At 45.8% G+C, this 15,891-nt stretch overlaps 1 protein-coding gene across 2 annotated transcripts in view; it reads right to left on the reverse strand.

Annotated features, from left to right (window-relative positions):
- Nucleotides 1–15,891, reverse strand: part of LOC149451927 (rho family-interacting cell polarization regulator 1-like) — a 1,274,165-nt gene that overhangs the window by 75,591 nt on the left and 1,182,683 nt on the right. The window contains exon 14 of one of the 2 annotated variants that reach the window (XM_089689951.1): nt 5,676–5,818. The exons of the other annotated variant lie outside the window; for it this stretch is intronic. Within the exon in view, the coding sequence (XP_089546077.1) occupies nt 5,676–5,818 (143 nt within the window). The remainder of the gene's footprint in view (nt 1–5,675; nt 5,819–15,891) is intronic. 2 annotated transcript variants of the gene reach the window in all.

Raw genomic sequence — 15,891 nt, forward strand, 5'->3', positions numbered from 1 at the left:
TATGCTGGCAGCTGGGAAGGATGCAGGACAGGGTTCAGTGCTGGCGCTTGTTCTGCCACCATGCCTCCAAAAGCTGTTGGTGATTTTGCCACATCTGTCTGCTCCACCCCTCCTCTTCCTCTATGGCCTCTTCTGCTGAATTGTCCTCTGAACCAGCAGTGCTCTGTAAGTGTTCAAGAGGCTACGCAAGCAGTCAGGCTAAAAGATGACATGTGGTGCTTCAACTGGTCTGTTTAAGGGACAGGAGCCACACTGGGCCAGAGATTCTGTCAGCTCTGTAGGGGCAGGCTCAGAGGTAGTTGATGCAACAGCAGATTGAGCCAGGAATGGTTGTATGCGACAATGACCCCAACCTTCTCTCCACCCTCCGACAGGGACATCTGACATATGTTCCATGCTTGGCACACGTCCTGAATTTGGTGGTGCAGTGTTTCTTGAACAGGTACCCAGACTTACAAGATCTTCTGAGGCATGCCAGAAAAATTTGTGGCTGTTCCCGGTGGTCGTACACAGCCAGTGTTTGGTTGGCTGACATTCAACTGGAATTCAAGCTGCCTAGCAACCAAGTCATTTGTGGTATGCCCACCAGGTGGAACTCAGCATTGGCAATGCTGCAGTGGCTGCACATGCAGTAGAGAGCCATCAATGAGTACCTGTGTGAATATGGCATAAGGACAGGCTCAGGGGAGCTTGGCTTCTTTTTGACACCAGTGGATGGTGATAAAGGATGCATGCACAGTCCTGTAACCATTTGAGGAGGCCACAAGGACGATAAGCTGCGACAATGCATGCATCAGTGACACTATCCCTCTAGTCTTTCTGCTGGAGCACACGCTGTGTGGAATCATGGACAGGGCACTTAAGGCAGAACACCAGGAGGAAGACTTCCTTTCCTTTCAAGGCCCCCTTTATGCAGATACCATTCCTGTGGGGCCACAAAACAGACAGGAGAAGGAAGAGGAGGATTGTGGCAGCATGGAAGTAGAGGATAACATACGGCAGTCTTCAGGGGATAGTTTTCAGTCCCCAGGAACACAGCCAAAAGTAGTATGTGGCTGGGAGGAGGTAGTTCCCAACAGTGTCATCCTCAGTGACCCAGAGGACTCAGATCTCATGCCTCCTCAAACTTAAGCTTCATGGGCTTCCTGATTCTGCAAAGACTGCGAAAGGACCCGAGGATTCGTGCTAACAAGGAGAGAGATCAAAACTGGTTGGCAACCCTTCTTGATCCACATTATCCTCATCCTGCCTTTGCAGAGGGAGCAGAGAATGAAACATCTTGAGGACTCCTTGAATAAAAATTTGTGTAACACCTTTCCAGACACTGGGAGGTTACCATTTCCTACACAATGTTTTTCTGAGGCTTCATTCAGTCAAAGGAAGAGTGGTGGAGAAGGCGGCCGGCTGACCGATTCCTTTAAAAAAATTTTTAGTTCTCAGTGGCCAGGGCTGTTAGGTTTACACACCCATTGGCAGCATCTGAATCATGGTGCAGAATTATCTAGGGGCAAGAGCAGAGACCTTTACAACTGAGCATCCACTGGGTTACTGGGTCTTGAGGATGGATCACTGGCCAGAACTTACTCAATATGCCTTCGAGCTACTGGCCTGTCCTGTATCCAGCGTGCTTTCAGAACGGACTTTCAGTGCTGCTGGAGGTTTAGTGATGGATAAAAGGGTGCGTCTGTCCACAGACTACGTTGACCAGCTGACATTTATGAAAATGAATCCGTCCTGGATCAACAGCAGCTATCAAGCCCCTGATGCTGATGTAAATGATTAAATTTGTTAGGGATCTGGGATCCTATGAAGACTGGCTATGCTGCCTATCCTATTTCTGAATCCATCCAACAATGTTTTTGGTTTAGGGCACCACCAGCACCCAAGGCCAAACCTTTCTGCACTTGTTTGACAGGTTCACCTAATTTCAATTTTTAAAAATACTTCTCTAATTGTTAACAATTTCTAACAGCAGGGCCCATTCCTGCACCCAGCAAGAGTAACTGAGGGGAAACAGTGTTCAGGCACCACCAAAACCGAAGGCCCAATTTTTCTGCACTTGTTTGACAGGTGCGTGTAATTTCAATTTTGTACAATTTTTCTCCAATTTTTAACAGCAGGGCTCATTCCTGCACCCAGCAAGAGTACCTGTGAGAGATTACAGTGTTCAGGCACCACCAACACCCAAGGCCCAATTTTTCTGCACCTGTGTGACAGGTGCATATAATTAGCATTTTTAGAGCAGGTCCAATCCTGTACTCATCAAGAATAACTCCGAAGGGTTACAGTGTGAAGGCACCACCAACTGTTCGCCCACCAAACACCCCACAATCCACTGCGATCTTAACAGTGCAGTCACTACCCCACACTAAATAAGACAAAGGGGAGAATACTTTCCCCGGAACATTAGCATCAGGGTATCCCTTTAAATAAGGAGGCAACATCATGGTGCCCCCTTATTTAAAGGGCTACCCTGATGCTAATGAGCCCACCTGCCCGCAGACCCCCACAACCACCAGGCAGGGGTTGTGGGGAAGAGGCCCTTGTCCCCACTGTACCAATGCCGGGGGCACATGGCCTGGTAAGGCGCAGGGAAGGGGGCACTCGTTCATCCTCCCCTTTCCTAGCCTTCCAGGCCTGTGCTTGGATGAAGACTCTGGTACAGAATTAGGGGGGACCCCATGCTCCCTATTTTTGGGAGGTGGGGTTCCCCTTAAAAGTCATACCAGGCCTAAAGGGCCTGGTATAGCTTTTAGGGGGAACTCCACGCACTTTGTTTTTTAAATTATTTACTGTGGGGGGCCTAAAGGGTCTGGTATAGATTAGGGGGGACCCCATGCTAACTTTTTTTTTTTTTTAGTAGTTTAAGGGGGACCCCCAGGCATGACTTTTTAAAGGAAGTTTTCATTTTGTTTTTTTACTTTAAGAAATTAAAAAATGACTGCTCCTTTAAAAACAGTACTTTTTTACATTTATTTTTTCACTGATTCATGTCCCTCAGGGCAGTACCCAAGTCCCTATACCCCTTTTATGGCCAATAACGTGCATATAAGCCTTTAAAATGGGCACTTTTGAATTTACAAGACTCAAAGTTCACGGTCAAACTTTCATTAGGTTCAAATGCTGGACTGGGGAACCAAACGGGGGTGTTCGGCCCATCACTATTAACTAGTTGCCGACCGCAGATAGCCGAATGACGGCTGCACTGCGGCCGGCCAGTTCTGGGTGGACGCCATATGACGTCCTCCCAGAACGCGCTCTCCTGCGCGCCCCAGGGGGCGCGCACCCGGCGATCTCCGTGATCTCTGTGGACACAGCTGATCACGTGATGTGGTAAAAGGCCAATCACAGCGGCCTTTTACCACGTGATCAGCGGTGTCCAATGACACGCTGATCACAGGGAAATGCAAGTGCCGGTTCTCGGCTGCACTTTCCTCACGCTGTCAGATCGTGAGGAAAGTACTGCCGAGAACCGGCAGTTGTCAGAGCGAGGATCGGCACCGATCATCAGTGCCCTGATGATCGGTGCCCAGCAGTGCCACCCACAAGTTCTGCCCACCTGTGCCCAGCAGTGCGCCCACTAGCTCCGCCCACCTGTGCCCAGCAGTGCACCCACCTGTGCCCAGCAGTGCGCCCACCTGTGCCCACCAGTGCCACCTACCTGTGCCCACCAGTGCCACCCACCTGGCCCACCCACCAGTGCTGCCCACCAGTGCCACCCACCAGTGCCGCCCAGCAGTGCTGCCAGTCAGTGCCACCAGTCAGTGCCCAGCAGTGATGCCAGTCAGTGCCGTCTATCAGTACCCATCATCAGTGTCACCTATCAGTGCCGCCTATCAGTGCTGCATATTAGTGCCGCCTATCCGTGACACCTCATTAGTGCTGCCTATCAGTGCCGCCTATCCGTGCCACCTCATTAGTACTGCCTATCAGTGCCCTTTAGTGCTGCCTATCAGTGCCCATCAGTGCTGCCTCATCAACGCACATCAGTGAAGGAGAAAAATTACCTGTTTGAAAAATTTTATAATAGAAACAAAGAAACTTTTTTTTTTTTTTTTTTAATTTTTTGCACTTTTTTTATTTATAGCGCAAAAAGTAAAGCGCCCAGTGGCGATTAGATAATACCTAATACCACCAAAAGAAAGCTCTATTTGTGAGAAAAAAATGATCAAAATTTCATATGGGTACAATGTTGCATGACCGCGCAATTGTCAAAGTGCGGCAGCGCTGAAAGCTGAAAATTGGCCTGGTAAATAAGGGGGTATAAGTGCCTGGTAGGCAAGTGGTTAAAGACTAATTTTTCTGTGAGATGTTCATTTACTTAATAGTAACAGGAGGGGGTGTATACTCATGCAATCAGATATTTCATTTTCAGTGTAATTTTAATCATTTTGCTGTGGTCTGTTTTATTTTGCCATTAAAAAAAATCTATTTTTTAATCAGTGCAAAAAAAAAAATAATTGCATTGCTATTCAATGGTCTATGACAATAAAACATTGTTTATTATTTTGTGATAAAACTTTTTCGTGCTTCATGCATTTCTAATTAGAGATGTCTTGTTTCCTTTCATCTGCCAGAAGTCATAAATATGCTCAAATACACTGTATGTACTTATGTATGTACTTTCTTCTTACAGTATGTGGCAAGGGAGAGAATTTTCATAGGAAGTGGTTCCACTGGATACTATTCACCTGTTCTTAAGAGTATGGTAAGATTTGTGCTGAGGAGGAATGAGATTCTCACTTTACCCTTTAACCCTTTTTTCTATTCTTCAAGCCCCCCACCCTTTTCTGCCCTCCACCCCCACTTTTTTTTTTTTTTTTTAATGGATTTTGACGGGATGTGGAGAGGTTAGATTGTAGACCAATGTTTTGGGTACTCTGCACCAAAATGTTGCTTGTTATCCTGTTAAGGCCCCTTTCACATGGGCAGACTCCACTAAGCGCATCCAGCTGTTCAGCAGGGGATCTGTCCACTAATCACTGCTGAGCAGGCGGATGACGGGTTTTTGTCAGCACCACTTGTTCAGAGTTGTCACGGACAATACCTGCTGTTCTCTATGGGGTGGTCGGATGTAAATGCACCGCCTGTCTGTGTACATCCGAATGTCATCTGATCCAATAGATGGATGGGAAACGGATCACCCCATCTGTGTTTTTAGTGAATTGGATCGGATGCAGGCGAGTGTACACGGACACATGTCCATTTACATTTGCCTCCCCATAGAGAACAATGGATGGTCTGACTGGGTATGCCTGAAAAACGGACAGGTAGACCCTGTTGGTCCGCCTGTGTGAAAGGGGCCTAGCTCTGTTTCATGACCTTGTGCCTTTGACTTGGATGAGTCTATATCTTTGTTAGCTACAATGACTGTGCTATATTCTTGTCTTTCTTTTTGGAAACAAAAATAAAGAATGTAAAAAAAAAACCAAAGGCAAATATAAAGATGATGACACAGCTACTTCTAATTGTCCATATGTTTCACCATTTAAAAGCCACTGTTAAAGTCCCATCCAAAACCCATCCTAATGTCTCAAAACATTTGTTACCAATTTGTGTGAAAACCATGTGCTTGACTCTGAAACTGGGCTATAGTATATAATAAACTATTAATCAGAAAATGAAAAACACATGCACATAAAATTTAATTCTCTGATATATTACTATGGTCTTGCCTGCTTTTTTGTCCACCATCTTCCTCTGAACACTCCGAATCCTCAATATCAGAAGTTAAATTTAGGAAGTCAAAGCTCTCTAATGCAGTTTCCACAGTTAGGCTTATACTAGATGCTCTGCTCCTGAACAATCCTCGTTTCTGCTGTCAGTATGAAATGGAATTAAAGAACATGTCAGATATATGTTAACAGAAGACACCGAAAAAACGTCAACTTGCTGCATATGCTAAGCAATAAAAACCAATGGCAATAAATAATAATGTAACACTTGATGCAGTAAAGGAAACAGTTACAATTATGTACAGTATATTTTCACTTGAAAAATGTCAAGCATTGCTAAAAAGAGTAGTTGTAATTGATAATACTCAAAGATGGCACAGTAACTGAGAATAATCTGTAAGTGAAAATTGTGATATGAATATGTGAGAACCAGATCAATGGACACCCAATTATACAAAGAGAACCAAGTAGTGAATGAAAGAGAAATGTAATTAAAACTGTATAAAGCTGGCGATAGATCAAAATTCATCAGGTTCAACATGGACAGTCCTGTTCAAAAGCAGTCAATCTACTGATTGCACACAAACAGGCTTGCTGGAAAGCTTTAGTGTAATCAGTGCTGCAGCACTGATCAGAGTATTCTGAGAGCGAAGCAGTCCAGCTAACTCAGCTGGACTCCTCTGTATGTGTGGATGAGGGAATCGGCTCCATTTTTTTTCATTCAGCCCACTGGCTGAATGAAAAAAATTGAGCCATGTATAGTAAGCTTAAGAGTTAGGCTGGGCACACATAGGCAAATATTGGGCGGTATCAACCGGTTCAACAGCTGTCTTTTCTGCTGGAAAACCAGCATCTAATCAGTGCTCACAACCAATGGATGCAAGTGCTGATGAGTATGTTCTGACAGGGGGTAGTCCCTCTGTCTGAACACAAAGGTACAGTAGGGGAGATTGCCGCACTAACATCGTGTGTTAGTATGGCGATCTGTCAGGTTTTCTTTCATTCAGTACGCTGGGTTGAACGAAAAAAAACAAACAAAAACTTTACAGGGGGTGTTCGTAAGCAGCGCTAGTAGATGGCCACTCAGTGATCGTGCTCTTCCATCGCCGGGCACATCTGCGATCACTCTGCCTCCTGGAGAGCCCGCTCTACCCTCCACTGCTGCCCCCCTGCCACACATGGGAAAGAAGTTGGCGGCATCCAGTGCCAGATTGCCAGACCCTTCCGGTTCTGCAGCCTACCCGCTGGTGCTCCTGCTAGAATCCCCAGCCTCGATTTTGGCAGCTTCCCCGCCGCTACTCCCAGGCGACCTGGATGTACCCTCTGACCTAGAGAGCCTGCCTGACATCTTTCCTGACCTCCCACAGCCTCCCTTGCAGGATGCAGACCTCCTGGCCAGGTTCAAGACCATGCTGCAGCAGAAGCTTACTACAGCCACCTCCAGACTGGCCACTCATCTCACTAAGGAGATTTGCGAATTGGGAAGTTGCACTGATGCTCTTTAAGATAAGATGGACGCCGCAGCCACGGTGATAGAAAACCATAAGCAGGACCTTTCAGATCTGAAAAAAGAGCTTGATGAGGCTCTCCTGCATCTGGAGGAATTTGAAAATGGGTCCCCTCGGGGTAATCTTCGCCTGCGTGGCCTGCCCGAAACAATCGTTGACCTCACGTCCACTGCTACTGCGCTTTTTAAAGAATTGGAACCAGTGATACCGATAGACCATCTGGAGTTCGATCGTATTCATCAGGTTCTGGGCCCAAGGTCATCTGAGGTTCCCCCCAGGGACGTCATAATTAAATTCACCTATTACCATACGAAATAATCGCTCCTACGCTCTCCACAAGATAAAGAGGATCGTTGCTTCCAGGGTCATCTATACCAGCTGTTTGTGGATCTGGCACCATCCACCATACAGAAACGTCGACAGATGGAACCCTTCACGTCAGTCCTCTTGAACCATCACATCAGATACCAATGGGGCTTTCCATTTAAGCTTACGTTCGCTTACCAAGGCCAGAGCCATGTTGTTCAGAATCCAAGTTGACCCTGGAGGCACTGCACCTTTTGCCATTGTGGGATAACTCCAACAGCCTAGTACGGCCCTCCGGCTAAAAACCTCCTTCATCTCAGCTGGAGCTCATGTGGGAGAAAGTTGGATGCCATAAACACACCCTCCCTAGTACCCCTCTGCTGTCCGGATCCTCCCGCTCTGATTCAGGTTGAGTCTGGCTGGATGGGTAAGCTTTTCTCTCCTTAGATGGTTTGGTCCATTGACGTGACTCTCCGCGTTCCTGCTGAGGCCTTGACTGGCCCTTGTTGGGCAAACTGTCTGTTTCATGTTCTTATTTTTACAGTTTTAAATGTTTTTCTATGCAATATTGGACTGTACTGGTGGTGATCTTCGGCTGTCCGGCTTGGACTTACTTCTTCTAATAGGAACTTGTGGGCTCTTGGGTTTGATTGTCTTTTGGTAGACAAAATGTTTGTAGGCCTCCATGTCCTCCCCCTTGGTCTCCGTGTTTTGGTTCCAACAATTTTCATTGCAATACTGGACTGTTTACGGAGATCCCCGGCTCCCACCTGATTTTTGCATTGGATTGCTGCACCCCATGAAAACTATTGGGGCTGTGGTCTTCACCTTTCTGGTGCCTTTTGTGTTGACGGAAAGTTTTATTTTTTTGGGGGGGGGGGTAATGTGCCTTTTACTGTATGCCAGCGGCTTTCCTGGCTCTTGGTTCTATGCCTTATGTGGTTGGTGTTGGCTTCCAATCTATGGGGACCGCAACCCAGGAATGCCTCCTCTTCTTTACGCTAATATGTTTGTGTTCATTATTACATTTTCTTTGTATATTGCAGTGCTATGTGATGCAGGAGCCAAGGTTTTCACAATCCTCCATGTCACACTCTCTCTCTCACCATTATCCGACCTTTTTCTCTGCTTCAGCCCCTGAGAAGCATAGGGGAGTGGTGATTGTTTTTAGACGCAATCTGCTGTTTACTTGCAACGTGGAAATAGTTGATCCCACAGGCAGGTATTTGCTCCTAAGGGGTACCCTTTGGGACCATGAAGTGACCCTGGTGGGCTATTACGTGCCAAATAGATTTCAATACAAATTCTTTTCTCATTTGCTGAAGGTGTTCTCACACTATCAACGTAGTATTCTCCTATTCATGCATGATTCGAATGTTGCTCTTAATTCCTCTGTCAATCGTCGCTACCCTACTGGAGTGACCCCTAGCCACGACCTTGCCCAGGAATCTAAATTACGTGATACGCTACAAACCTATGGTTTGGCAGGAACTACACTTTTTATTCAGCTCCACACCTGAGCTTTTGTAGAATAGATCATTCATCTTCATATCCTTCTGACATCTATCTTTAATTCAAAATTCATCCCGACCTCACCTTGGTCTGATCATGACCCTTTGGTCTTTATCACTGCATCTTTCTGGTATGGCTCGGCCCTCTTTTCTTTGGAGACTCAATGAATCCCTTCTCACCTGTTCCCAGGTTCTCTCACACATTCAATCTTATTTTATGGATAATGTGGATTCTGTATCTATGGCTATCTCCCGGTGGGAGGCTCACAAAGCCACCATTAGGTTTCACCTGATTTAAAATTGCTTCATCCAGGAAATGTGCCAGAGAGAGGAGGATGCTAGAATTGACCTCTTGATTAGCCGCAGTGGACGTGACCTGGAAAGCCTGTCCAACTGCTGCCAATAGGAAAGCTCGAGATGCAGTGGCAGCTAAACTTGATCCTCTTTTGACTACACCGGCTGAGAAGGCCTTGTGTTGGGCTGGACATAGGTTTTATACATGCGCCAATAAACCGGGGCCGATGTTGGCCAATAAACTTAATTTGATGGGTCACATGCATAAACCTGTTCAACTCGAATGAGGGATGCTGACGTTGCTGAGGAACCCTGTGAAGATTACACACAGATTTGCAGATTTTTTTTTTGTCCTCCCTTTACCAGAAATGGAATACCTTTGTTGTGGAACATGCTGACAGTTTCTGCGGTGATCTGCACCTTATCCTTATCCCTCTCCTTATCCGCTGCAGCCCGGGTTGCTCTGAACACGGATATCTCCGAAACTGAACTTTACAAGCTATCAAATCTCTGAAGCCCTCCAAGGCTCCAGGCAAAGAGGGGTTCTCTGGGATCTACTATAAAAAATATTTGCCACCATTCTGGTTCCTCACCTGGCGGCCTTTTTCAATTCTTTGAATCAGGGCTCCTGGCTTTCTTTGGAGTCTCTTAAAGTGCACATTACTATGATCCCCAAGAAGTCTGAGGATGCCTTTTGAACAGTAAGCTTTCAGACCAATCTCTAAATGTCGACTTGAAGATTTTGGGAAAGGTTTTGAGAACCTGAATTAATAGTAATCTACTCTCACTTGTCCACAGGGATCAGGATGGTTTTGTTCTGGGGAGACAAGCTGATAACATTCGTAAGGTCATCCATCTCATTCATATTTTACATCGCCGCAGGATACCGGAATTCCTTCTATCCCTGGACATATATAAAGTGTTTGATTCACTTTCTTGGGAGTATTTTACATACAGTTAAGGAAATAAGTATTTGATCCCCTGCTGATTTTGAATGTTTGCCCATTCACAAAGAAATGATCAGTCTAAAAATCGAATGGTAGGTGTATTGTAACACTGAGAGACAGAATAGCAACAAAAAATTCAGCAGAAATGCATGTCTGACAAATGATGCACTGATTTGCATGTTCATGAGAGAAATAAGTATTTGATCCCCTTCACAAAACATGACTTAGTACTTGGTGGCAAATCCCTTGTTGGCAATCACAGAGGTCAGACGTTTCCTGTAGTTGGCCACCAGCTTTGCACACATCTCAGGAGGGATTTTGGCCCACTCCTCTTGGCAGATCCTCTCCAAGTCATTAAGCTTTGGTGGTTGATGTTTCGCGACTCGAACGTTGAGCTCCCTCCACAGATTTTCAATAGGATTAAGGTTTGGAGACTGGCTAGGGCACTCCAAGACCTTAATGTGCTTCTTCTTGAGCCACTCCTTTGTTGCCTTCGCCATGTGTTTTGGGTCATTTGTCATGCTGGGACACCCATCCACGACCCATTTTCAATGCCCTGGCTGAGGGAAGAAGGTTCTCACCCAAGATTTGATGGTACATTGCCCCGTCCATCGTCCCTTTGATGCGGTGCAGTTGTCCTGCCCCCTTAGCAGAAAAACACCCCCAAAGCAGAATGTTTCCACCACCATCACGTTTGACAGTTGGGATGGTGTTCTTGGGGTCATAGGCAGCATTCCTCCTCCTCCAAACACGACAAGTTGAGTTGATGCCAAAGAGCTAGATTTTGGTCTCATCTGACCACAACACTTTCAACCAGTCCTCCTCTGCATTATTCAGATGTACAGTGGCAAACTTCAGACGGGCCTGGACATGTGCTTTCTTGAGCAGAGGGAACTTGTGGGCACTGCAGGATTTCATTCCTTGACAGCTTAGTGTGTTACCAATTGTTTTCTTGGTGACTGTGGTCCCAGCTGTCTGGAAATCATTGACAGGATCCTCACCTGTAGTTCTGGGATGATTCCTCACCATTCTCATGATCATTGACACTCCACGAGGTGAGATCTTGCATGGTGCACCAGACCTAGGGAGACTGACAGTTGTTTTGTGTTTCTTCCATTTGCGAATGATTGCACCAACTGTTGTCACCTTCTCACCAAGCTGCTTGGCAATAGTTTTGTAGCCCAATCCAGCCTTGTGTAGGTCTACAATCTTGCCCCTTTGATCTTTGCCATGGTGGAGAGTTTGGAATCTGATTGTTTGATTGCTCCTATGGACAGGTGTCTTTTATACAGGTAACAAAATGAGATTAGCAGCACTCCCTGTCAAGAGACTGCTTCTAATCTCAGCTTGTTACCTGTATGAAAGACACCTGGTAGCCAGAAATCCTGTTGAATGATAGGGGATCAAATACTTATTTCCCTCATGAACATGCAAATCAGTGCATCATTTGTTAGAATTTCTTTAGAACGTTTTGTTGCTATTCTGTCTCTCAGTTTTAGACTGATCATTTCTTTGTGAGTGGGCAAACATTCAAAATCAGCAGGGGATAAAAAACGTATTTCCTTCATTGTATACACTGTCTAGATGGGGGTTTGGGGACGCATTCTTGGTATGGATCTCTGCTTTATACTTGTCTTCCTCGGCCTCTGTCAGATATGCATGTTTTTTTTCCCAATTTTCAGGGGCCCGAGACAGGGATGCCCACTGTCACCTGCTCTTCTTGTTCTCGCTCTCGAACGTCTAGCTGCAGCCATTCAAAACCACCCAGATATTTCCTTTATCCCCTATGCAGGAATTCAGTATAAGGCCAATTTTAATGCGGATGATACACTCTTGGTTTTAACCAATCCTCTCATCACTCTCCACAGTCTTCAGGTCATACTGGGCTGACTTTCAGCTATATCTAGCCTTAGCATGAACTTGTCTAAAACCAAAGTGTTGAATAATATGCTCCCTGCCAACCTGGTTAAAGGGTTGCAGACACAATTTCCTTACCATTGGGCATCCCACTCCCTGGCTTATCTTGGCGTTACACTTACTACCTCCTACTCTGCCTTTATTTTCATCTAATTATTATCCCTTATTGCGATCCGTGACTTCTCTGCTTCATTCCTGGCAGTTTCCTTCTTTGTCATGGACTGGTCGGATACATGCTGTGCAGATGACTATCTTGCCAAAGATCCTGTACTTTTTTTTTACACTCTACCTATTCAGGTCCCTGCGTTCTTTCTTCGTCTATTGCAAAGCCGGATTCTTTGTTTTATTTGGGCTCATAAGCATCCCAGAGTGTCTAGATCCACTCTGTGTACCCATAAACTGCAGGAAGGTCTGGGAGTTTCACATGTTTCTAGATATTATTTGGCGACTCAAATTTCCCAGTTGTCCATGCTTCATGCCATGACAGACATCCCATTATGGGTACTCTTGGAATTGCCCAACTGTGCTCCGCTTTCCTTAACTACATTGCTTTGGCTCCCACATAAGTTGCGCCCCCCAGACCTGAGCCCCATCATGCTTCACAGTCTACGAACATGGGATTCTGTAAAATATTTGGGTAATTTAATATCACCTTTTCTGGGGGGTGTGGTTAGGGCACCGAGGAAGATGGCTGCTTAAGCACATTGCTCCGGCACACTGAGGCTTGCTTCATACCCTGCTGAAGAAAACAGTCGGTGTCAACATGGGAAAGGCGGATCGAAACGCGACTACATCATGTTCCCGGTCCCCCCGAGGGTCTGAGATGCACGCCGTGGAATACCGGCACTTTTCTGGACTCAGCCCAGGGGGGAGGCCTCACCCTCGCAGCGAGCAGAGCATGCGGCCAGCTCTAGCAGTCGCAGCCCCACAAGACAGCTCACATCCCGGGCGGAGGTTGCCACACCGCAGACCTACAAGGTGCTTAACCTAGACGATCTGAGGGCGATTGCCACAGACATAAAGGAAACATTAACGACTGCCATCTCTGAGCTGATATTAGATGTGCAAGCGGTAGCCTTGCGGCTGGAAGACCTCGAGGGGGTAACCACCCGCCATGACACAGCAATACAAGATGTCCACAGGGCCACATAAGCACATATTGTACACATACGTGAGCTTCATCACCACTTAGAAGACCTGGACAATAGAGGTAGATGCCATAATCTTCGACTCTCTACTGAGTACTCTCAGAAAGTATAGACGACAATCGTTTACCACAGGTAGTGCTAGCTATCTTTAATGACCTGCTTGACAGACCCCCTGATGCGCCGTATGACATGGATCACATGCATAGAGCACTTCACCTCAGGGGAAGAGATACAGACCCCCCCAGAGATGTGGTCTGCTGCATTGTGAACTTTAAGCTCAAAGAAGAAATCCTGAGGAGGGTGAGAAACAGAAGTTGGATTCTCTACCATGGGGCTGAGGTCAAACTCTATCAAGATCTTTCCCATATTACGCTACAACATAGTAAAGGTCTACGCTCCCTACTAGACCTACTTCGTGCTCGAGAAATTCCATATCGCTGGAAGTTCCCCTTTGGCCTGTCAGCCACAACTCTTTTGAGGGGACCAGGAGACCTGCAAGCTTTCTGTGAAAGCCTAGAGCTACCTCTGATAGAGCTCCCAGAATGGTTCACCCGCCTACGCCTACCTCCTCTACCCAAAGGGGAGCCGATGGATCTTCACCCTCCAAGGAGATCGTCTACGATGAGACACTTGAGATCTCCGCGTTATGCTTCCCCAGCACCAGCCAATCATTGCCCGCCTCATGATGATAGTCTACTAGTGTCACCTGCTCATCGCAAAGCACAGCGAGATTGACAAATATTCTGAGTACCACATCCTTGTTGCTAATGCACATTTTGGCCTCTGTTCCACCCAAGGAACCTAGATTTTGAAGGCACTCAAGGGATGCTTGCTATTGCACCCTGGCTACCCTGGACGCCGTTATGGTCTCGGTTACAAGATCCCTGAGCCTCTATCTTAAGTATATTCTTGATTGCAAATTTATGATTCCCAATTCCTCCCCCCAATATATAAATATATATATATATATATATATATATATATATATATATATATATATATATATATATATATATATATATATATATATATATACACACACACACACACACACATATATACATATATATATATACAGTTGCAAGAAAAAGTATGTGAACCCCTTGGGATTACGTGGAGTTTTGTATGAATTGGGCATAAAATGTGCTCTGAACGTCATCTAAGTCACAACAATAGAAGAACACAGTCTGCTGAACATAATACTACACAAACATTAGATGTTGCCATGGTTTAATTGCACATAACATCTAAACATTCACAGTGCAGGGAGGAAAAAGTATGTGAGGCCCTAGCTTAATGACTTCTCCCAGAGCTAATTGGAGCCAGGAGTGAGCCAACCTTGACTCCAATCAGTGTGATGATATTGGATGTGTTGCTGACAGCTGTCCTGCCCTTAAAAAACACACACCTGTTTTGGGTTTACTGGTTTCAAGAAGCACTGTCTGATGTGAACCATGCCTCGCAGAAAAGAGCTCTAAGAAGACCTACGATCAAGAATTGTTGACTTGCATGAAGCTGGAAAGGGTTACAAAAGTATCTCCAAAAGCCTTGATGTTCATGTGTCCACGGTAAGACAGACTGTCTACAAATGGAGAAAGTTTAGCACTGTTGCTACTCTCCCTAGGCGTGGTCGTCCTGTAAAAATGACTGCAAGAGCACAGCGCAGAATGCTGCATGAGGTAAAGAAGAATCCCAGAGTGTCAGCTAAAGACCTACAGAAATCTCTGGCACATGCTAACATTTTTGTTGACACATCTACAATAAGGAAAACATTAAACAAGAATGGAGTACATGGGAGGACACCACGGAGGAAGCCATTGCTGTCCAAAAAGAAGATTGCAGCACGGTTGAAGTTTGCAAAAGAGCACCTGGATGTTCCACAGCACTACTGGCAAAATATACTGTGGACAGATGAAACCAAGATTGAGTTGTTTGGGAATAACACACAACACTATGTGTGGAGAAAAAAAGCCACAGCACACCAACATCAAAACCTCATCCCTACTGTAAAACATGGCGGAGGGAGCATCATGGTTTGGGGCTGCTTTGCTGCCTCAGGGCCTGGACGGATTGTTGTCATTGATGGGAAAATGAATTCCAGAGTTTATCAAGACATTTTGCAGGAAAACGTACAACCATCTGTCCGTCAACTGAAGCTCCGCAGAGGATGGGTGATGCAACAGGACAATGACCCAAAGCATACAAGTCATTCAACAAAACAATGGCTGCAACAGCACAGAATGCACCCTCTGGAGTGGCCCAGTCAGAGTCATGACCTCAACCCGATTGAAATGCTGTGGCATGACCTTAAGAGAGCGATTCACACCAGACATCCCAAGAATATTGCTACACTGAAACAGTTTTGTGAAGAGGAGTGGTCCAAAATGACTCCAGATCGTTGTGCAGGTCTGATCTGCAACTACAGGAAACGTTTGGTTGAGGTTATTGCTGCCAAAGGAGGGTCAACCAGTTATTAAGTCCAAAGGTTCACATACTTTTTCCTCCCTGCACTGTGAATGTTTACATGTTATGTGCAATTAAACCATGGCAACATCTAATGTTTGTGTAGTATTATGTTCAGCAGA

This window comes from Staurois parvus, unplaced genomic scaffold, assembly GCF_062004578.1.
Source record: "Staurois parvus isolate SC_StPar_1 unplaced genomic scaffold, SC_StPar_1.0 ptg000505l, whole genome shotgun sequence".
Lineage (NCBI taxonomy): Eukaryota > Metazoa > Chordata > Amphibia > Anura > Ranidae > Staurois > Staurois parvus.